The sequence below is a fragment of the Apteryx rowi genome, unplaced genomic scaffold (genome assembly GCF_003343035.1).
Source record: "Apteryx rowi isolate R43461 unplaced genomic scaffold, aptRow1 scaffold_925, whole genome shotgun sequence".
NCBI classification, from domain to species: Eukaryota; Metazoa; Chordata; class Aves; order Apterygiformes; family Apterygidae; genus Apteryx; species Apteryx rowi.
The window spans coordinates 166,619-190,834 of NW_020451233.1; the positions used below are offsets into that span (position 1 = coordinate 166,619).

The following is a 24,216-nucleotide window of genomic DNA, read 5'->3' on the forward strand; positions in this document are numbered from 1 at the left end:
TGCTTTTCTTTGGGAAGCAAACAATAGTAGTTTTTCACACCTTTGTTTTACAAGGATGCTTAGTACAGAATGAGGGTCTGCTTGAAGAATGAGGTCGCACGCACATGTTGAAAGAACACATGTTCTTTATGATTTGTGGCAGATGCCTCTGTGTAATTATTTAGCCTACTACCTTGGGTTTGCCATGGCTCAGGAGGTTGCGTGATCACTTACCATGGACTGGCTAATCCAGTTACATGCTTGGTGTGGAGTGGATGCTATACTTCGACATCTTAGCTTGGTAGTAGCTGGTCTGTGTAGATCTTATCTTCTCATTTCTTTGATATGAATCTCCAGTCTTACTATGCTTTTCCTCTTCATACTTCTCTGACCTAATAACTACTGATTGTGTAATATTTTAGAAAAACGATAAATCATGTCGACTTCTTTCTAGTAATGAAGTCTGAACAGTTGTAAAGATTGTAGGTATCTTGGGAGTGCAGAATATATTTTTTCACCTAGAATATTTTACAGTATGATACTTAATTTGTGCTGCTTCAGCAGATTTAAAGAATCACTGCAGTATGGGTGCGGTTGCACGCATTCAGGGTTACAAAAAAAGTCTGTAACACTAAAATTGTTCTTGCTTTTTAGTTGTCTTTGTTTTTAGGTTTTTTTCTGAGCGATTACATGAAAATCATTCAGCAATATAAATTCTAACTGCTGCACGAAAATATGATTCAATATCTTCTATTTAAAAAACAAACTAGAACTGTTTTCTAAGAAGATCATGTAATTTTGAAACCTCTGCTGAAATTTAGTATACCATTTAGTGTTGGTAGGCAAAATGGAATTCTTCAAAATCTGAGTCTTCTAAACTACTTAAGAAGTTTTAAGGATTTGAAACCTTAAAAAAAATAGTTTTCTGTTGGCCTACTCTTCTGGACTTTAGCGGACTTTGTATTTCAACTCACTTTTTGCCTGTCTTCATTTTTCTCATTCTCTTTCCATCTGCAGCACGTAAAATCTTAGACTAATTTAGGTTGGAAGGCACCACAGAAGATCATCTTAATCAACGCCCCTGCTCAAACCAGGGCGAACTTAAAAGATCAGGTTGCTTATGGCCATGTCCAGTTGAGTTTTAAATATCTCTATGGGTGCAGATTGCACAGACTCTCTGGGCCTCACTTCCAGTGCCTGACCACTTTGTGTGAAGTGTTTTTTTTTCTTTTTTCTTTTTTTTTCTTCTTAATCCTGTCAGAATTTCCCATGCTGCAATGTGTCTGCTGCCTCTCATCCTTTTGCTGTGGCCCTCCAAGAAATGTCAGACCTTCTACCTAGTAGGTAGTTGAAGATAGCATTTAAATCCCTCCCCCCCACCTTTAGTTTTCTCTTCTGCAGGCAGAACAAACCCAGCTTCTTCAGCCTCTTGTACATCGTATGCTCTAGGCCCTCGTCATCCTGATGACTTTCCTCTGGACATTCTCCAGTTATATCTGTGGACGTGACTATTCATTCATTGCTGTCTAAGCTGCTCTTGTACAGCTGTCCCATCTAGCTGCAAGTTGAGCCTAAAATTCTTGCTGCTAACTGCTGCTTTCTTTGAAGCTATAATTGATTTGGTATCTCTCTGCTGTGTCTTATGCTATGGAAGTTGCAGAGCTTGTTTTTAGATATGAAGATGGTTTGTACTTCCTAGGAGACTACTACTTGGCTGTGAGGCTTTGCTGGGATTGATGCAGTAGGTCAAGAGTGAGGAGGAGTAACTTTTCTTTTTGTAGTGTTGATGGGAAGGAGTAATCAACCGTCTTCCTTCTCCCTACAGCAGGAAGATCATAGGTGAAACATAGCCCTGAAAGTGGTCTCACTTTCACCAAGGCTCCCCCCACCCATCTTCATTACTAAAGTTAAAGGGATTCGCTTTAGTGCCTTGCCCTTAGATATAATTGGTTATATACCTGCCCATGCTATTGCTCATACCTACCCAGTAACTAGCAGTCTTGAGATATGTTGCTTTGGGCACTTAGGTTTCAAAATATGTAGCTAGTGTTTTGATAGGTGAGTGTGAGACACATTGTGTAACATGTAGGATGTGAAAACAATTATGTGTTTGTTCCTCTTAATGTTCCATCCTTAATGAAGGGTGTCTGTGGGGAAGGACAAGTAAGCAAAACCTCCGTACGTGGCAGTCTTCCTGAACTGGCTGCGCAGCAGTATGGGATGCAGGACCCTGTCTGCTCCTCTGCTCTGCCTGTGTTATGCTTCTCATGCCATCGTTAGGGCCCAACTGCTGATTTTATTTGGATTTAACTGTACACATTTCTTTGTCTAATTAGCATTACTTGTGCAAATACTTCTAAAGAAGCTTAGACAGATGTTACGTATCTGAAGCCTGTATCATGTAGGCACTGTGGGGTATCAGGGCATATCAGATTAATAAGCATCTGTGTTGATAAAAGGTATCATTCACTTAACTTCTGTGCATATGTTCAGCCTGCATTTTATACAGCAACAAACTTCTTGTTTTGCTAAACTTATTTCGTAGTAACAAAGGTATCAGCGACTCTTTCCCTCATTTGTATTTACCAGTTCATTTCCTTCTGTTGAAGGCTAGACTTGCCTGTGTACCTCTGTTCTTGCCTATGTTCTCTCCCAGTTGTCTCCTGTTTCTCCCTCCTCATGTGCCTGCCCCCCCACTCCCCACCCCACAAGTGCATTCATATGCTTTGCACATAAGCAGTCACCAGTTCTGTAAGGGACTTTTCTTGCTGTGTTACAGAGCCTGTTTTCTTTTACACACTGCAACAGATAGCAAAACATGACTTTGAAGTCCGGTACTTTAAAAATAAGTTGTCCATTGTGAAGCATCAACTAGAATATATGTAATTTTTTAATTAGTGAATCATCTCATGACATGTATTTTTTGTTATTTTTGATGAGCTGGCAAATGTTGCATTTAAGAATGGAAGTTCTCAGTTTCTAATATGCATTGCAACACTTAAGCTGGTGTGTGAGTTGACATCCTGTGGTGTATACCTTTATTTAATGTGTTTCTGCCAGATAGCCTTGCACAAAACTGTTTATGTTATTACTTAGGTGGGAAGACCTGAAGATCAAGAAGCTGTACAGTTTAGTTTTAATGATCCAGCTCAGAGCATGTCTCTTGCTGAGTAATATCCTAGCATTGTCTTAATAACCAGAAGTCATCATCCAATAATAGATAACCGTGACTTAAAAATGAGATCATGAGTGCCTGTAGTCATCGCTGTTTTTCCTTGTAGATCAAGGAATGGCTAATCTTTCTATCTCGTTACATTTTAAATGTGGAAATCATTTCCTGCTCACTTCCTTTAGCAATTAAACTTGTAAATACCATCGTTTTCAGTTCTGTTCATACTAGTTGTGAGTTTGTGGTAGCCGTGCATTATCTGCTGCTGTGGCTGAAAGAAGAGTCCTGTCTTTCTTGGAATCCTTCATGATGAATGGTTGTTCATAGCAGGATATAAAACTTTATCTCCAAAGGTTAAACATTTGYCTTCAGGTTAAACAGATAAGATGTTTCCGGTTACAGTCTTAGCATACTATAGACTAGGCAGGCATACGGCTTATGCAGGTCTTGTTCTTTATTGAGCTATGGCTTTTGGTAGGGTTATCAGCTTGAGTTAAAATTACTGTTTTGTTTTTGGGGTAGGTGTAGTAGTAAAATGACATTGGTACTTGTGTTTAACCAAGTTCAAGCTTCATATTAAATGCAAGCAACTTGTATCATATCACTTTTTGGATGTTAATATCTGCTTCTGTTGTACTTGTCACTGTAACATCATGTATTTCCTTTGTCGACTAAACTGATTGTCTTATAAGCATGCTTCTTCATGGTTGCACTGTTGTGACAGCAGCGAATCTAGTAGGACGGTAGAAAGGGTCTGGAGATCATGGCTTTTTTACCAGCTGTCTGAAGATTCTCCACATCGTCTGCCAGAAATCCAGATTGAACAAAAATTGAATGGTTTTGTCGTAGCTTGTATTTTTTATTTTTTTTATTACTTGGAACCAATGGCTTACTGGTTCATTAGAAGGCCAGAAGGCTGGAATTTCATATGTTGCAATTAATTCTAGTCACAATCTACCAACAAGACCTCATTAGATATGAGCATTAGATGCTTACAGAATTCTTGTATGCTATTGATATCTGAAAGCTGGGAGTCACAGTTAGTCAAAGTGCAAATCATTAGGGTACTTTTGTTCCAGGACCTTCTACGGCAATTGCAAAAACAATAAGGAATCGGAGTTTTGGCAGCAAGGAGAATGGAATTTGTATCACGAAGTTCTAATAGACCATCACCACCGTGCTTTTCAATAAATTATTTGTTGGAAAGCCCCCCAGCTCTGGTAGAAAATATTACTTTATAAAATGAGCGTACTGATATTTTTGGTATGTCATTGATTTTTTCCTTCACAGAACTCACAATTTTATGTGTGTATATATATATATATATATATATATATATATTTCTCTATTGCAGATTTAATCCAGTGCACAAATGAGATGAATGTGAACATCCCACAACTGGCAGACAGTTTGTTTGAAAGAACTACCAACAGTAGCTGGGTAGTGGTCTTCAAATCTCTCATCACAACCCATCATCTAATGGTGTATGGAAATGAGGTAATACAAAAATTATATGCCTGAGAACAGTTACAGCACTTCATTCTTATGAATGTGTCAGAGAAATGCTTCTACTAACTATCTCTGTAAGAAAATCTGTATTTTTGCCTTTTCGCCTAGCTCTACATGTGAACAGGGTTTATTAGAGTGGGAACAAACTAAGCAGACAAATATATAAAGTCCATAATGGTCAGATCAAAACTAGATGTTATCCTGAATGCAGAATTGTATGCTTGGAGGTACCCTTTTCTGTGGCATTATTATTTTTTTTATTATGAAGAAAAAAAAATGCTGAGAACTTAACTTGAATGAGATTCCAAAATCTGAAAATGAAAGATATTTTAGATTTATGCTCTGGCTAATCTAGAATGAGTCTTTCCTCCCAAATAACTCAACTTGTAACTGATTTTCCTTCCTCCTTCCCCTCCTCCCACCCCCAAAGCTTTTGCAACGAAGGAGAATCTGCCTGTCTCTGAGCTGTTCTTGAATGTGAGCTTCTAAGTAACAACAAATACTCTAGAACAATTTTAAAAGATTTTTTTTAAAAGCAATAAGCTTATGTTCTGTTCCACAACTTGAATTCCTATGGGATCTTATTTTTTGAAATATTAAGCCATGCATAGCAACTTTTTGGGTTTTCTGCATTTTAAAAAGCCTATACTTTCTGGCTCTCTTAGCAAGGGTTTATAAACATTCCTTTTTACTGAAAACAATCTAATGCAAGTTACAGGAATTTTGAAATTAACCTCAAGTGGAAATATTTAAATCTGTGTTTATTTAATGTTATTTTTCATTTTTGGAATGGATGTAAACTTGGTAACTGTCCATAGCAGATACTTGGTATAAAGGAAGGCTAAGAAGAATCCCATTCTGCATGCGGCTCTTCAAGAGAATTCTCTAATGGAGAATGTAGAAAAGCAAAAGTGCTGATATTTGCAAGGAGTTGCCTTTCTTTTCTTATGATGCCATTTAGATGTTGAGGGAGAAGTATGTGCAGTATCTGCCTCCACCCAAAAATGATCTCTGTTCAGTCTATAAAGAATGAAATACTTCAACCTCCTACCCACCTAGGGGGAGGAATAAAAACAGAAGGACCCATCTTTCCTATCTTAAACTTGGCAGGCAATACAAACCTAGTGCATCTGAAAGAGATGTCATGGAGTAGACTGTACCACAGGACTATTTTTAACATCAGATGAAAAATGAATTGAAGCTGTCGGGATTCAGTAGATGAGCAGTTCTTTTCCTTCCTCTTAGAGAAGAAGGGTATTTTTCCGGGATTCAAACTGTATGTGTTCCTTTCTGCACTTTTCATTAAATGTCTGCTTTTAAAACTAAATTTTAGTCTTGATAATTCCAATTAGCCTAACCCTGGGCTGTTCCTCACCTGTAAAAGAATCTGATCACTCGCTTCAGCAGAGGGTTGGCTATTTTGGGAGTGGGTGGTCAGTCTTTCTCTTAGCAGACTTGCAAAGCAAGTTCATTCTTCACCTTGAAACAAAATTGGTCCTGTTGTAATCTCTCGTACACAGGATGCTTCATATAGGCTTTTTTCTTTATAATTTTTTGAAAAATAGCTGTCACTTAATAGACTAAACTTCTGATTTTACGAGCTGGTTGAAACTTAGATGTTAACCAAAGGCAGGTTTTTGTTTTTATTTCCAGTGGGCTTTGGCAAAATGGGAGTTTAGTTTTGCAGAGTGCTTAATGTGGCGTTCTGGCTCTCAGAATGAAACCAGGTTTTGAAATCTGAACTCTGCAAAATGTAATTAGTTTCCTTGGACACTTGCTTGCTCACATGTGAGAAGCTGGCTTTGAAAACAAGCCTGGGTTGGTGTTCAAAATACTGTTTCACAGAGGTAATCCGTACTAGATAGGAAAACAAACTCCCTTTTAAAGGGAGCACAGACCACACTTCTGCATGATAGTAGAGAGCAGCTTTCAAATACTAAACAAATGTGTGTGAAAAGCTCAGTAGAACAAGTAGAACAACTGCTGCAGACGTCTTCCCAAGAGACTTAAGCTATGTGCACCAAAGGTGTTTTTGTGCAAAACTTGGGATTAAAAGGCAGGAAAGTATTTTTCAATAAATAAGACTAAATTTGGGGGTTACATAGGTGCGGTTGCCACTGTTCTAGTTGCCACATGCTCTGGAGAGCTTACAGGTTTTAAAGCACCTTTCAATTTAACTTTCAGATTAGTGCAATCTTCCTTTTCTTTCAATTGTCCTTCAGAAATTCAGTGTTTCTTGCACTGCCTGTTTTTCATGAAGCATTTATCATTGTTGGAAATAGAAGAAATTTCCATATGTTTAGAAATCCTGTGATTGAGCTGTTGTTTGACTATAGGGAGTCTGTTAAACTCTGAATGCTTATTTAAAACGAAAAGATGAAAACATATTAAATTGTGAGGATGTCTCAATGTTGATGATTAAGACAAACAGTAGAAACACTGACTTAACTACCTAAAAATAGTTACTGTCTGCCCAAAGGGTGTTTTGCTCTTGGATGATTAAAGAGGGGTAGTTTTACAAAATTACAAGTGGGACCAAAATCCTTTATTTTGGTTCGCATTCAGTTCAGAGTTGTTACAGGTCATGTAACTGCCTGCCTCCAGAGGGTTTTGGATTTTATTTTTCAAGTTATTAAAAAAAAAAAAAAGTCTGTTTAGCAGGTAGCTGCAGAATACTTTGGTCTTGGTGAAATAGAATGGATCTCTTCTTGGAAGCTAAATGAGCCACAAGAGGGCAGGCTTCTCGTTTTGGCATTCAGCGTGATCGTTAGGATAGTTGACATTCTCTAAAATACAGTCTATTTGTACACTTTGAGCTTGTCGTAGTTTGGAGTCATTCCCATTTTAAACTGATATCAGTACACTTTATAGTAATTGAAGGTATTTCCTAGGACCACTGCCTGAAATGCTTTCCACTTGAATAAAACTGCCAAACAAGTTTTGCTTGCCAAATTTGTTTAAAGAAGCAAAGAGGATAAAACTGCTGCTCAGGATGAAACTTTTTGCAGCTAGAAATGGCATTTGAACAGTGAACATGAAAATCATTGAACACTTTTGGAAATCTTTAAAAGCTTACAGAGAATCTGTTAATTCCTTCTGGAAAAAATGAAAAGCTTTTGGTCCTTCAGCTGTTGCTTAAGTGAGCACTGAGTGCTTTTAACTTTCTTCACTCTTTCTTGTATTTATCTGGACTATATATTTGTGCTAGTGAAAGTAATTCAGCAGTACATGTTATACTGATCATAACTCTTTTTCAAAATGTTATCTCAAGTGGATGATTGTTTATTTTTGTAGCAGCTCCCTATACAATAGTTCATAAGACAAAATTACTTTTCGTGCTAACTTTAGATGTGCTGCTAGTGATCTGAAGTGATTCTTTACTAGATCAAAATAGCATCAGTCATTCTGTGAAACATAATTCTGAGTTCAAAATTAAGACTTGTATTCTGAGACAGGTTTTATGCAAGCTTTATCTGCTTTTTTTAAAAGGAAACTTTTCCAAATTATCATAGTATGGAAGAATGAAATGAGAGAATACATCACGTGTAACAAAGATGTATTAATTCATGATTTGTCTTCAGAGCAAAGGTAACTTAAAACCCCAAGGGATAAACTGGAAACTGCATTGTTGTTTTTTGGCCTGTCCACTCAGGTCAAACTGAAATAGGGCTTCATATTTTATAGGTTTCAACTAATTATTTTAAGATAAGTAAACTGTGTAACTCACGTGAGATGTACTAAGCATGATATCGTACTGTTAATGCTTTATATGGATTCTTATACTTAATGTTTAATTTATAAGGAAAGAAAACTTTGTCACCTTGTATTTTTAAAATTTCTCCTGTATGTTATAGCTAAGTACTCTTATGATTATATGCTTTTTTAAGATTCCATGGCAAATGATACCAACTGTGGGGGTTGGGTGTGGGTGTGTGTGTGGGGGGTGATGGTGGGGTTTGTTGTTTGGGTTTGTTTTTTTTKTTTTTTTTTTGTTTTTTTTTTTAAGAAGTTTTTACTACCATATTCTGACTTAATATAAACAGAGTCTCAATCAGAGGCTTTTATTTTGCATTCATCAAATATCTGTGTGACATTGACTTGTTCAGATTTTTACACTAAAATAATAACTAGCTTAACATGCAAATTCAGCTGAGTTTTTATAATAGCTTCCAGATCTGAAATGAGTCTTAACGTATGAAAGTTGCATTTCACAAGCTGGATAACAAGAGTTTCAAGTACTGTTACATCAATTCCAGTTCACCAGTAATACATTTAAAAGATTCACATTTTTCCTTCTATCTAGCGTTTTATCCAGTATCTGGCGTCCAGAAACACATTATTTAATTTGAGCAATTTCCTAGACAAAAGTGGATTGCAAGGTAAGGTATCTTTTTTTTCTTTCTTTTTTTTTTCCCCCCATTCAAAATCAGTAATATACTGGGGGACAGTAAATACAACTCACTAGCCACGATGGACTTTGTCATTTAAGAAGTAATTTTTCTGTGTGTACTTTACCCAGAGTTGTATTTCTTCATTTACAATGCTTTTATGGCATGACCGAAATTGTCTGCTGGAAAAATTTGTTGCCTCTTTTAGAAAAGGCCTACTAGAAATGCTTCCAACTTATTAGTTACATAGATATGATTTATTCCTGCTATTTCTGAAGTGATTTGTCCACATGGAGAGGTATATTTTGATTAGTAAGTTAAATTTCAAAATGCACCATACAGCTAAGTTATGTCAGCAAGACAAGAACTGTTGTGGACAAGAACTTCTTTCAAAATTGTCCACAGACCATTCTGCCCATCTTTGAGACTAATTCTGCAGGTAAATAAATTTCTCTTAGGTTCACATTTTTCAACTGAAATATCCTTCCGAATTGTTGCACAGCAGTTAAGTGCAGTTCTGATCATACATGTAGCTGTCTTTTTCTGAAGTTATTTCTTGCTTTCTACTTTACTTCCTGTGTAGCTGGTCCTGATTTTTTGCCACAACTACCTAAAACATGCGCACTGAGTGTTTGCCTGGGGACAGTGGCCTTTTCTGTGATAACTGACAGTGTACCAAATTGCCTCACTGAGTCTTATCTTCCATATTCTGAGCATAGATTATGAACAGATCTTTAGTGTCTTAATTTAAGTATTTTCCTTGTAAGATAGAAGACCTGAATAGTAATTTTTGGCCTGCATGCATAGGAAATATTTTTAATAACTGTCAGTCTATTGCCACTGTCTTAATGTGGTCAAATTTCCATCAGGTCTTCATATTTACTTCAGTGCCATTTTTCTTTCTTAGTGGCGTATGAAAGTATGTATCTTGGAGTTGATTCAAACTACTTCAGGCATGACATTTTTTTTGTAATAATTTCCATCCAAGCATAGGAAAACTTGCCTAAATGCTTTGTTTTGCTTTTGGAAGTAATTTCCTTAGGAAGCGAAGTAAACTTCTGCATAGTTCATTCAGATCTTCTAGATATTTGCTGTATTGTATGTTTGACATGGTGAATATAATGACAGAGTTCTTAACACAGATGAGTTATTAAAAAATCAGGCAAAAATATATTCAAAATGTCTTGCTTTAATAACTTGAACTTTATTTAGAATAAGGTTTTGTTCTTTAATTGACTAAATAATGAGCTTTTGAAACACTTTCTTTTTTTTAGGGTATGACATGTCAACATTTATCAGGAGGTATAGTAGGTATCTGAATGAAAAGGCAGTTTCCTATAGACAGGTGGCTTTTGACTTCACAAAAGTAAAAAGAGGGTAAGAACTGCATTTTATTTACTTCTCTTGAAGTCTGTCTTATGTCTTTTTCCTCTGAAATGAGCCCCCATAAGAGGAGTTGATCATTTGAGACCAGGTAGGTATTATGTGTAAAATAATGCAGTGCAGAGCACCAGTAACTGGATAGCTCACATGTTATAGTGGATGATGGAATTAATCAGGTCATCTCGTTCATCAGGTACTGGTCATGGTTGAAGATCTTTGGTTCTTTGCGCATTACCTCTGCTCATGTCCAGTGCTTTTTAAAGTTAAAACATAGCTTCAGTTTTGCATTTGAGTGTCCTTTATCATCCATGCACAGGATAATTCATGTTGATGCTAAAACTTAATTCTCAGCTCCCCCGCAAGGGAATCTCAACTTAAAACTGTTTAATGAGTTAGCCGCAGTAGCGGCATGCATAATAATATTTTGCAGCAGTGTTGCAAAGGCATTTGAAGTTGGCCTGAGAGAACCTCCAAAACCCTTCTGACTCCTTGCTGATACTCTAGAGTCCGTTTTATCTTGAACTTCAGTGGTAGAGTAAAAGAGGAACAACTGGACTCATTTCACTCGTTCTTCCTTTAGAGATGGGTGGGGTCCTAACAACACAAAAAAACTTAGCCTTTTCCACATATAGGGTATGTGTGTAGTCATGTGGCTGTGGGCACACTTGGGAGGGCCACATCTGTTTGGGGTAGATGTTGGAGCCTCCCGAGGTGAGTTATCTTAGCCCCCAGTGTGTGCCTGGAGGCTCTGCGGTGAGCAGGCAAGATTAACTGTTCTGGTGGGGGCAATCTGCCTGTTCCCGATAACAGGTTTTCTCAGGGGCGCCGCACCTCTGCCCTGCAACGGTAGGGCTGCCGCGGTCCCTGCGTGCTGTCAGGAGGGAGCACGCTGCACCGGCAGAAAGCTGAGAGCAGCCTGTGCCCTGTTGCCTCCCAGCCTGGAGCACGGCCACAGCCTTTTCCGTGCGGATCAGCTGTGAGCTTTGCATTTCCAGGAAGTGCTTGATTTGCTGTGCTCATGCTCATGTGAGGCAGTCTGACGTACGCTACAGAAAGCGGTTGGTTTTTAATCACTGAGGTRACTTAGTCTCTTTCTGGATTGTTGCCTTTTTTTGGATATTTTAATACTTCTCCCCCCATCCCCCAAATGCAGAACCAAATAATATCATTAGGCTATTCAATCTGAACAATTAAAAACAAGCAAATACTGGGAGTCTGCAGTTAAAAGGAAGTGTTAYACAGTGTCTATAAGCTTCTTGAAAAAGTATTGCCACAGTTGTTTACTTTTTATTGCTTTTGATTTAAAAGAAAATAATCCAGACAGTCATGAAATAATAATTAGGCGTTGAGAACAGCATAGGTAAAAATTTCCTAAAAAATAACTTTCTGAGGCTCTCTAAAAGGGGTTTGTTAGTGATTTTTATCCATATGTTTAAAGTAAGGTGTGGTGGGTTTTTGTTTTTGGGTTTTTTGGTCACCTCACCATTATAGCTCAAAGCTCTGAGGTATCACCTCACCATCATAGCTCTGTTAAACTTCTGAGTGCTGTCACTTTTTTTTTCTCTCAGAAGAAAAAATCATTTTAGAATGATGTTTTGGTCAAATAAAAGTTGTTGCTCTTGTACACTGCAATTATTACAATTGTATTGGCCAGACAGCTTTTTTTTAAGCCTCCGAAGGCCTSTTTCCTGTGGCCATGATTTAAGTGTTTTCTCTGAACTGTTTTATTTTCTACATTCTGTTTCTCACTAATAATTTCCTTCAAAATCCAGTTAAGGAATTTTCTTTTGTTTTGCACAATAGGGCTGATGGAGTGATGAGAACAATGAGCACAGAAAAACTCCTAAAAACTGTACCAATTATACAAAATCAAATGGATGCACTTCTCGATTTCAATGTGAGTAGCAGTGTGTACGCATCAAGCATACTCTCAACTTTGTACAACTTTGAACAAGCTTGGAAAATAAAATGTTTAAGCATCTTCAAAACTTTGTTCCATTTTCATCCATTTGTGTCCACGTTACCTAATTAGCTTAAAGAGCAAAATGCATTTTTAATGGATATAACCCAAACATCTGACAGAAATGATGCTCGCTAGAGAGAACGCTTCATGCTCTGAGTGTTGCTAATTGTGTACAGTGTGTGAGAATTGTTCTGATTGTGTTGGTTATTTCTGTCCTACTGCCTTTTAGTTACATTAGTTAATATTAATGTTGGTTAACACTGGYTCATCCTCTGCTGAGAGATCCTCTGTTGGCTTGCTGTGCTGCTACTTTCTATTTATAGTCTGAGATGGTTRGAAAGCATGCTTTGGGACAGAGTACTGAAGTTCTGCTAAGAGTTTTCTGATAAGGGACCAATTCAGTTGAATTAACTGTTTTCTTATCTTCCTAGGTCAATAGCAATGAACTTACAAATGGTGTAATTAATGCTGCCTTCATGCTCCTCTTCAAAGATGCCATTAGACTGTTTGCAGCTTATAACGAAGGAATTATTAACCTGTTGGGTAAATATAACTGCTTTCTGCAATGCTGAAGTTTGGGGAGGAGGGGTTCAGTAAACCATCGTGAACAGCTGCTTTTTCCAGCAGTTGAAGTAATTATACTGTGCAAAATATCAAAATATTACTGTATTTTCCAAGACAGATTTGTTTGTGAGTTTTTTTTGTCCAATTGCATTTTTTACAGGGATAAGTAGATTCTAAAAACAAAGCTAGTTCAAGATTYTATTCACTTTTTTCTTGTACCATTTTATTTATCTCGTTGAAACCAATGTTTTTTCTTTGGAAACAAGATGTCTGTTCTTTCTGAGTTGGAACTAGGTATGATCACTTATGAATTTGCAGTTACAGCATTTGCAAATGCTTGGTTATCCGAAGTTTAATGCCGTAAAGTTTAATATTTCTAAAACATATCGTGTATACTGGGGGAAATTACAAATTCAGGCTTCAGGCTCTTTCACTTGCCCACAATGGAGGCATAGGGAAATCTACACCTGCAAATAATAAAACTAAGGTGAAAATATCCTGTGGGTTTGATTTAGTTGTATTCTGTGATTGGGTACAGCTATCTACTTGTTGTTATTACCCAGTGCTTTCAATGTGGAAAGTGAAATCCAGGATTAGTCAGTGAAGGACAGTCATGCTTCTAATCTCAAGCCACTGTCTAGTTGTTTTGCCTCAGTAATAAGAACTCGTCTTCAGTTGCTTTGATGCCTGTTTTGAGTGACGCTTTATATGGAAATAGGCTTTCAGCACTCAGTGTTTTGTAACCTGTTGCTCTTCGTTGTAGATCAGACTGTAACAAGAGCATCAGTCTTGCAGAGGTTATCCAGATGCCTTGCCTGATATGTGGCTGTTGGAATAGAGTAGGCTTGTGACTGTTACATTGTAAACTTTTTTCCGAGAGAATGAATTTACATCTCTCTGGGTAATCTGTCCCTGCTAGGGTGCTTATGCTTATGTGACATCTAGTACCTGGCAGGTAAGGTGTAACTGTGTGTGTATTGGTAGCTCATGATTGACAGAGTGGGATTTCCACAGTTAACATGACAAAAATCTGAAAATGTTTTGTTTGTCATCTTGTATATACTTTTACTTGGAAATATATACAGATAACAATGCAGGATGCTTAAATTCTTATTTAATGTGAATATTTTTTACTGTTTATAGAAAAATACTTTGATATGAAAAAGAACCAGTGCAAGGAAGGCCTTGATATATATAAAAAGTTCCTCACTAGAATGACACGGATCTCAGAGTTCCTCAAAGTTGCAGAGGTAAACCTCAGTCAGCCAAACTTTGCCCTTCATCTGAAACCTCTTATAAAGTGCTTATTTTCTGATAAAACAGATACTGTTTCAGTCCATCTGATTTCATTTCCAACAAGGGTCATTTTTACCAGTCTCTACCCTGGTGATTAGTTCATTTGGGGACTGTGTAGAAAAYAAAATATTTACTAGTTTATCTTATGCTTAAGAAGGACATATAAATAGGTATTTTATTATTTCCCTGTTACATAGTAATTGTGGGCAATCTTTGAAAAAGAACCTTACTGTAAACAAGGAAAGTAACTGTGTGATGTTCTTCTTTTTATGGTTCTAGCTGTAGTCTCGTTTGAAACCCCTTATCCTGCCATGTTAAGTCTTAGATGAAATAACAGCTTAACAAATAAGAAATTGAGACAAGTAACTGAATATATTGTAGTATTTGGTTTTGAAGCTGTGCCCTGGCTAGCTCCTATAGATATGTTTGTACAAGGATTTGCCAGCATAGAAGAAAAATCAGTTACTTTGCCAAACATTTTTTAATTTATCTAGCTTGTTACATATTTGTTTCTGAAGCATTGTTGAAATAATGTCCTAGCATTACGTAATTTCTCAGGTGAGTTGTGCTTCTGTACTTATTCTGCTTTTCTTAAGTYACTTATGACTTTATGCAAAATGTTATGATAGTAAAGCTTGGTTCATTTTCTCTGTCCTTTGAGTGGGTAGTGTTTATCTTTCTATTGTAAAAATGTWCATTCACACTGCACAGCGTTTTATATCTGATATGCTCTTTAGGAAAGAGCAATAGCTGTTAAGTAAAGCTGCTTCAAAAAGCTTTAAAGGTGCTTTGTTTTAGCAAACAGATGCTGTATATCAATAGTTCTGATAACYTATCCCATAAATTATGTGATAGACAAAGTTCTCTAATTCATAATTCTGAAGCACTTGGTACTTCTTGTTTCTAAGGCAATTAGTGTTTGGTATCTGTTAAAATATCTCTATACCAAGCCTACTTCAAACATTTATACATTTAAAAGAAGAATTTATTATAACCAACCAWTTTAGAGTCCAAATTGTGGAGATTTAAAATGTGCACACAAAGGCTTGTGCTTTTGCATGAGTTCATCTTCATGTTGTTTGCTTTTTGAGCATCTCTGCCTTTAACAAATGCAAACAGGTTCTAAAGTTCTTTTGTCTTCTTACAGCAAGTTGGGATTGACAGAGGAGACATACCAGATCTCTCCCAGGTAGATAAACCTATTACGCATTTGTCAGTGCATGTCCGTTTGGGGGTTGCATAATCAGAAAAACTTGCTATTGTGGCATACACAAGCACTCTTGCATATGTTGTCACCAGGTTGTTTCAAAGTCTGTGATTAAATCCAACCCCTGTCAGAGCCTGGCTTTCATATGCAATGATCTTATTGTAAAGTATTACAGATCATTTTTGTCATACTCTAATTGATTTTCAGTCAAGTTAATTTCCATCATGCTTGAAGACACAACTTGTGTCTGTGAGTTCACATAATGAAGCTTTTATATGATGTTATGGAGCTATGATTTTTAGCAAACTTGGTTTTTTGGCTGCATGCCTATTTAAATCACTTGTGAAGGTCACTGTGCAGAGTATGCATGTAGAAATGACTTTAGGCACAATTTCCTTCTTAGTATCTTGGAAATATTGACTGCTTCCAATTGTCTGCTCTTTCGTAGCTGTTTCTCTTTAACATCTCTTGATATATTTCAGTACTTACTCTGTGTCATATTGGCTCATTATCAGTAAGGTAGTGATGAGACTACATCACTTGATATTTCAAATAATTAAATATATACTGGATGCCAAAGCATGTTGTCAGTATGCGGAGCTGCTGCGCTAGTTATCCTTTAGTTGCAGTCTGTTAAAGTCGTAACTTTGTCTTCGATTCTTCATATCTGTTTCCTGATGTTTTTTCAGGCACCGAGTAGCCTTCTTGATGCTCTGGAACAACATTTAGCTTCTCTTGAAGGAAAGAAAATCAAAGATTCCACAGCTGCAAGCAGGTGCCTATGCCCTTGTTCTTTTAAACAATTGCTGAATCAAATGTTAAATCCATTATTTTGGGATTCCATCATAAACTAAGGTTTGTGTAGGTTCTATTGCAATGAAGATTGTATTGCATTAGCAATGCTGGAGTAGCCAGTTATCATATTTCTTGTTGAGTATTTAAGACAGCTTCTTCCAGATCAACAGAACTAGAATCCAGAGTTGCAAACGCTTCCTTTAGAACAGTAGTTAAAAGTGTAAGATCTGATCTTGAACTTTTGAAGAGAAACTAAGGGTGTTTTCACTTACTGCCTGGGAATCTTCATTTTATGGTAATAATTAGATTGTATAAAGCACACAACTTATGAATGGCCTTAGATTCTATTAACTTTAATTCCTTTTTCTCAGAAGGAAGAAAATGCTTCCAGAAATCCTTAAATTCAGAATTGATGTTTAAAGTAATGGTGGAATAAAGTGATAAAAGTATGTGGTAAAAGACATTTGCTGATTTTGAGCGTTTGCTAAAATGCAAAGTGAAATGTAAAGAAATCCTCTAGGCAACTGACATTATTATGTTTAAATAAAAAACGCATAATACTGGGGGGCAGAAGACTAGCAAAGTTAAATAGCATTTCTTTATCACATGTTTAAACGAGGGATGTCATAATGCACCCAATATGCTGTTATGATAGTGACAATTTTAGGGTTTAGCAACACTTAGCTACTTTTCTGATTATTTGATTTTTTTGTAAGGTTATTAGCTTGTTTTGAAAATTAAGTTTTTATTTTATGTATCTTTTTGCATCCTCTTGCAAACTTCTGCTCTGGGGTATACTTGTTTCATTAATAGTCTCTTAAACCTATTAAATTAGCRGCACCATGAATTAGAGCCTAGATAATCAGAGATTCCTGTGCATCTACAAATACACCACCTTGTTTTAAATAGTTTCATAGTTTAAATAGTTTCATAGGAAAAGAACAAAGCTTCAAATGTGAATTTTTGTGGTGCAACTTGGAGCACAAACATTTAAGGGGGGGGACCTGAAATCCAATAACACAAGAGAGGAGATAGCATGATTACTTGGAATTTTTATTTTGCAGTTCATGCAGTGTATTGTTTACCACTTTGTTGTACAGGGCAAGATAAACTCTATAACCAGTATCTTAAAGAGTTCAGAAGGAAACTGGGCAGGAGGGTGGATACAGGTAAATTATTTTCTATATGTTCCTATCACGTGTAACCTATTAACAGCTGGCTTTTCTCCTGTCCAATTACTTTAGGGCTACCACCCTTTCCAATGCAGTCTCTTCCCTTGCAAGCACTGGCCTGTCCCTCACAAAAGTTGATGAAAGGGAAAAACAAGCTGCGTTAGAGGAAGAGCAGGCTCGTTTAAAAGCTTTAAAGGTAGGCATACTGGGTTTTTAATTGAAAATACTGTTTCTATGCTCTTACTGATAGCTTATGAAAATTCTTAGGGGAGCAGGGGAAGAGCCAGGATTATTCATACTGAACGTGTATTGTGGGCAAGGACTGGAAGTAGGATCCTATGTACATATATCGTACAACTTGTAAACAGTCTGTTAAAACAGTTTCTGAAAGATATATGGCATCACTGACTCTTGTAAATTATCTTTTATATGCAAGTGACACTTTACTATGTGGAATAAGTACAATGAATTCTTCCGTTTTGTTTTACTTAACTCCAATGTCATATACACAAAAGTCGCTGGATTTCTTATGCCAGCTCATTTTCTCAACAGGAACAGCGTCTAAAAGAACTTGCAAAGAAACCGCATACCTCGTTAACAACTGCAGCTTCTCCTGTGTCRACTGCAGCAGGAAGCATAATGACTACACCAGCCATTGATATTTTTTCTACTCCAAGTTCTTCARACAGGTATGTTTCAATAGTGCTGCTTCGTTCTGAGATGGGCTGCAGCTGACGTTTCCTCTAAGTGTCTGCTGCGGAGCTTGCTTCGGAGAAGGTTGTTTCTGTGTAGAGTTCRTTTATAAGAAGTGATATTTTTTGATAAAGTTGATGGGGGGAAAAATATCCTATTGCAGTGAATAACAACATAGAAAGTGTGTTTTCATCCTCCCTTTACAGTTTAGTTTCTGATAAGAGCCAACTGTTGACAGCCCTTGCAGCTGTTCTTAGCATGTGAGCCATCAGTTGGAACTGGAAAGCATACATGCCTTGTCCCAAAGAACCTTTCAAGGTAATTTGGGAAAAGTCAAATAAATGTTTGGTATGGGAGGTCTTAAAGGTAATGCTGAACTTTATGTTGCACTTCTAGGTATTTAAAAGCAGAGTKGTAACAAATCTTCTTGGTAGATTTTTTAGTAAAAGGGAAGCTTGAAACAAGGTTGGAAAGAGTAGAGGCAAATTTTGCAGTCCAAGCTGCRTCTGGAACATCTGTCTGCAAGGACTTGCGAGGATGGGGCAAGAGTACTCCACACTAATCCTGATCTTTGACTAGCAGGAACTGTTGATATGAGAGTGTGAGCTCCTTCTGTAAAATACCAGTCAAATAATAAGAGTGCAGTGCTTTTGTCAGTATAGAAGAAGGAAATGGCTTTCCAGAAGCATATTTTGGTTTGGATTTCATCCTAAATCTAGTGAAGGAATGCTTACTTGTCCCCTTAGAGCTTACATAAGAATCTACTTGCCCCCTTTTACTTTCTGCTGTTCTTAAAGTAGTCTGCACTTCRGTAGCCTGCTTTTTCCATTAGAAAATGGTTGTAGGAAATTACTTGACACCAAGGATGTAGAAAATAGATAATTTGTAAAAAACAGAATCTGTGTCATGAGCTAGAGAATCTGGCAGTGTTAGTAACTGAAAGACTTTATAAAATTTTTTTTTTAATGTTGTTTGTTAGAGGCCCAAATATTTGAAATGGTCAGATTGAACTTGTAACTTTGAGTTATGTGATCATGCTCTGATCGTGCTTCTTAAGAGGTCTGAAACATAGGATTCTGGTAAAGCTTTTTTAAACAGCCAGAGGTGCTACATTGTGGAGACATTAGCAGCAGCTGAAAAGCTTTTTAATTTACTTTATCTGCTTTAGTAGGATTCTGCAGTGTACTCTGTTTTTTCGCAAAAAAATACTTGCAAATCAGAAATCTCGCTTTTCTTCTATTTTGAAGTACTGGAATGTGTTCCATATGAGGTATTTCCAGTGTGCTGGTAGTCTGCAAGAATCCTTTAGGATTTGATATCTTTTCAAAAAAACAAATGCTAATTTGTCTTCATCTTTAAAAACAGTTGCTGGYAGTATGGCTCTTAGGATCAAACAAATGGATTACAGCAGAAGCTCCTGTGAACCTGAAATGGATTTGTTGAGTCATGAATTGAGTTTCTTGCTATTGATGGAACGTGTCCTGTAATCCCTATCATACCTTGAACAAGCTTTACCTGAAAGTCATCATGGGTCCAATATTCACATTAGAGGGCTGTGCCCAGACCATGATGCTTTTTAGCAGTGGTTGCAAAATATGATTTCAGTCCCTGTTGAAATGGGATATTAAAACCTGGATGATATGAGTGATAGGATCTGCAACAGATTGCGCAGTGATCTAGAATGTCCCTTCTGGGGTTGTTCCTCAGACCATTAGGCTCTTGTCACAGTGTCATTTTGAAAGGTGCTTGGATGCTACAGTGATTTGGCTTCTGTCCATAATGATGATCATGTAATAAATACAAAAAATAATTATTCATGACGGTGTCATACTGTGTTACATAGATTAACTTTAAAATCTCACATGTCATTGCTTCAAGTATCAACTAAATATCCATATCATGTACCTAGGGTTGTGTGGCAGACACGTGTGCAAGTTCTGGTTTATTTAACGTGCTAGTGAAAGTTCTGGGCAGAGGCCAATGCTCCCATTTTTTTTCAAGGGGAATTTGAAGTATGAAGTTAACACTTTACAAAGCAATYTAATTGTTCCTGTTTGATTCTTGAAGTCATTGCAGTAGTTGTATTTCACTTTTCAGATTTCACTTTTCATTTTTGTATGATGTTCTTGGACTTCGGTTTACTTTTTAGTAGTCTAAAAGATGCATTTAAATGAATTGTCATCCACATGACTCAGTCTCAGTATACCAGTTGGCAAAGTGTCTGAAGGCTTCTTATACCCCCCCACCCCCCCAAAAAAGAAATCTGTAATAGGTGGTAGATGTGAGGCAATTTCTCAACAGTGGTTGAAAGTGGAAAGATGTATGAGTTGTGGAATTTAGGTGTGACATTTTGGTGGTGGAACCCATTACAAAAAATTCCATTACTCTAGTTTTAACATACTTTAGTGGTTTCATAAAATTCTTTTACAAGCTGTTGAAGATCACTGAACTTAAGATGCTCTAGCCCTGGGGTTAGAGGAGGTTGAGATGGCTGATTATGTTTGAGTCTTAGACAGCTTTGGCAGAAGTCACTTAGCATGACAGAGAACTTAACTTGCTAAATTAATTTCTTTTCTATAAAACTAAAAATGTAGAGTTCAGCAAACTTTCTTGATTTAGCTTAGTCATATCCATTAAATGTGTAGCAAAGCTTTTGTAGTGGTTGCCAGTTGTTAGCATTTTCCTTGTATTGAAAATTATTTCATGACGTTCAAACAGTTATCTTAATTTGTCTTTATAGCACATCAAAGCTGCCAAATGATCTGCTTGATTTGCAGCCAACTTTTCATCCATCTGTGCATCCTATATCTGCTGCTCCACAAGTAGGAAGTACCTGGGGAGGTAAGGACTGTAAATTGGATGTGGTTCTAGTTCTTATGGCTCTACTCCCCTGAATGTTTCTCCTAGTGTATGGGCTGTTTATTCCTTAAAAACAGAAAATTTACTGGAAACCTTATGTTGAATTCAGCAAAGACAAGCTATGAGTGGATCAAGGGAATGGAAAAAATCAAATCCAGGTACAGATTAAAATAATGCAGATGCCTGAGGTGATTACAAAGGGTTTTGATAGGAGAATAATTGGTAAAAATGTACTTAATTGTTGACTGAGTCAACCTCATAATTATTCTCCTCAGAAGCGAGTCATGTAGCAAGCTAGAGGAACTTATCTGTGAGAAGTCATAGTTCTGTGATGATGTCTGTCAGCCCATGTGGCATACTGAACTTGAGTACAGAATTTTTAAATGCACAGACTTTACTTTTTTGGTCTAAAACAAGTTAACAATGTTGCAGGTAGTAATAGAGAACTGGGAAAGGAGGCAATTGCTTGGCAAATACACATAGAAAGTTTAAAAAAAAAATCAAGAATTACATATTGAAAACAAAGGCACCTCTTTGAAATATAGCAGAGGATTTTGGATAAACTGTCATTTAACTACAGAAACAAATTAGAAAACAGCTGTGCTGGATCTGTAAGTGAAGAGATGAAGTTAAAAAAGAACTTTCCCCCCTGACACTTTTTTTCAGAGTAGCCAGATTAGCATTCTGCTTTTGCTGCAAGGAGGAACTGAATGAATGTTAGATGATCTTACTGATGCAGGCAAGTCTGTAAAACCAGGGAGGCGAGGCAAGAGTATTCTCGAAAGTCGTTAGCCAGATTATTCATTCAAGCGCTATTAGAGCATTAGTCATGTACTCAAAGCTTCCACTTTTTCTTTGCTGCTTTGCAATGTTCTGGAATACTGTGGGTATAGGTAGCAGATACTGGTTGCTTGCGCTGTTGGTTACACTGGTGGAGGATTACTAATGTCTTTAAGGTGTTTCTTTTTACTTTTCTACATTAATGGCACTTAGTAAAATAGTGAACTTTGGAACTGTGTGGCTACTTCCAGGCTGTTTTCTGTAAATCGGAAGCTTGCTAAAATACTTTCTTTTGTGATGTAAAAATGGAGTTGCTGGCATCAGAAAGTCTCATAGGTGTTGGAATGATACTGTTTTCTGAAGTTTTCCTTCACTATTTTATTTTATGAGCTATAGCTTTTCCAAACATCTTTCTGGTTAGCTAACATCTTCATAATAAGCGATGTATGTATTCTACTTTTCTATTTATTTTTGTGTCCTTGCACTCTGTGTACCTTTCCGCATTTGTTTGTAGGGAAGTTGCACAGAATTTTGAGTGATGGGGCAATATTAATTYATGTCATAGCTTCAAAAAGTGAATAAAAGTAGTTTACCTTGTCCTTTAATTTTGCTGATCAGAGCATCTTTTCGAGAAGGATGCAGTGGAGAGTGTATCAAGTTATGCATACAAATTTCAATGTCGAAGAGGCTTAGCATTTAGAAGTGGAGAAAGATGTTTTAGTTCATCTTGTCTGCTTTCTGGAATATATCTTCTGTTTCAGCTCATCTTAATTATCTCATGGGGGGGTGAATAGAAGGGAAAGTTACCGTCTTCACAAAGGTCATGTCACAATCTAGTATTTCTTTATTTACAACCTGAAATTCAGCCAGAAAGTCTGTCTTTTTTCCAGTGTTATGAATTATTCCTGGTAAAAATTCTTTAGTCATTGATGTATCTGCTTACTATTGATACATTTCTAAAAACTTCTAAGATTTAACTAATCGTGAAGATTTCAGATTGTCTGCTGAAGTTTAGTTAAGATTCTGGGATCACTATTTTTGCCTTACCTTTCTTCCAAAAAAAGAAAGAAAAAAAAATCAGTTTTACAAACCATGAACACTCACTTCACATAGGTGAGGTAGATAAGAAGTGCTTTCCACGTTTTACAGATGGGGAAATCTGAGCAATTAACTGACTTGTCTGAAGTCATACGGCAAGTCAGTGGCAGAGCCAAGAATGGAACCTGAGCTGTTTCCAGTCCTGTGCTCTAACCACTGCACAGCATCCCTCCCTTAGGTAATTTTCTGACATGATGGTGTTTGTATTTGGTGTATACGGTGACTTTGAGAAGAGCATCAAACCGGGTACAAATTGACTTGCGATGGAATGTAAGCCTAGAATTAGTTACTATTSAATAATTTTGCGCAGCAAATCTTCGGAGTGTAATGGCAGATTGAACTGTTACAAGGGCATTATATTTGGGTTGCTTCCTTTAAATTTCTGCTTCAAAAAACCTTAATGCTCAGGAGGTTAAAGACTCCCAGAGAATGTGTTGAGTTATGTAATTGTGTATTTTCAATTTACTTTTTTTCAAGCTGTAAGAGTTGTCACAGGGAGAAATGCTTTGTCATTGTTCTCCCAGGTAAAATGCTAAAGGTAGGAGTTTGCAAAATTCAAATGACTATTTTAAACACACCTGAATCATTAATGGCTAATTATAACCTGAAGGTGCAGAGTGATTCCCACTGRTGCAAACAGATGCTCTGCATGTTCAAGGATGGGCTTCGGCCTTAGAAAATTTGAGGAACTACTGTCAGGAGAGACAGCAATTTCTTAATCTGTGTATGCCAGGATATAAATTACCCAAACCCAATTCATTTTTTTCAGTTGCCTTTCTTATGAGCTTTGGAAAYTTTTGAGACCCAGACAAAACTGAATACGCTGGCTAGAACCAGTATATCAGGAGACAGACTTGCGGAGAATCTGAAAACGCATTAGAATATCACAATGCTCTTATAAACTTAGAGTTGTATTGTGTTGTCCTGCTAGTCAAAACACATGAAATTCCATATCCAGCTTTGGAATTTGAGAACAGAGGGTATCTGGTAATTTTCCTGTGGAGTGCACATGTAAAATAATTCCGGTGGATAGTAGTTTCAAGAAAATATAGCAAAACTTTCTTTGTTCTTTTTTAACTTTTTTCATATTGTTTTATCAGAGTTGTTTGTCTGAGTTGTTTGAAGACCATGCCTGCTGTATTTGAGTTCGTATATTTGCCAGTTACCAATTTGTACCTAAACTTCGGAACCGAAACAAATAGGTCCGCTGGGAAATAATCACAGCTTGAGCTGTCTATTTTTGGATTTTGTGTCAGTTATAAGGAAAATCAGTAGAATCAGAAGAATGTGAAGCAGCAACCGAAACAGCAAGGATGAACTGTTTGATGGATAAACTGACCTATCTTATTGTCAGATCTGGT

The 24,216-nt window shown here is 36.9% G+C and overlaps 1 protein-coding gene across 21 annotated transcripts in view; it reads left to right on the plus strand.

Annotated features, from left to right (window-relative positions):
• The window catches only part of PICALM (phosphatidylinositol binding clathrin assembly protein), a 103,412-nt gene that overhangs the window by 24,985 nt on the left and 54,211 nt on the right, over positions 1 to 24,216 (plus strand). For 20 of the 21 annotated variants that reach the window (XR_003257874.1, XM_026091797.1, XM_026091782.1 and 17 more), the window contains exons 2-12: positions 4,503 to 4,645; positions 8,961 to 9,036; positions 10,320 to 10,422; positions 12,232 to 12,325; positions 12,823 to 12,934; positions 14,099 to 14,205; positions 15,399 to 15,440; positions 16,148 to 16,233; positions 17,498 to 17,621; positions 17,978 to 18,114; positions 20,859 to 20,959. Coding sequence is in view for 20 of the 21 variants with exons in the window: in XM_026091797.1 (XP_025947582.1) it covers positions 4,503 to 4,645; positions 8,961 to 9,036; positions 10,320 to 10,422; positions 12,232 to 12,325; positions 12,823 to 12,934; positions 14,099 to 14,205; positions 15,399 to 15,440; positions 16,148 to 16,233; positions 17,498 to 17,621; positions 17,978 to 18,114; positions 20,859 to 20,959 (1,125 nt within the window). In the remaining variant the exon portion in view is untranslated. Of the gene's footprint in view, positions 1 to 4,502; positions 4,646 to 8,146; positions 8,246 to 8,960; positions 9,037 to 10,319; positions 10,423 to 12,231; positions 12,326 to 12,822; positions 12,935 to 14,098; positions 14,206 to 15,398; positions 15,441 to 16,147; positions 16,234 to 17,497; positions 17,622 to 17,977; positions 18,115 to 20,858; positions 20,960 to 24,216 lie in introns of those variants that run through there. The other variant, XM_026091798.1, reaches the window with a different exon arrangement.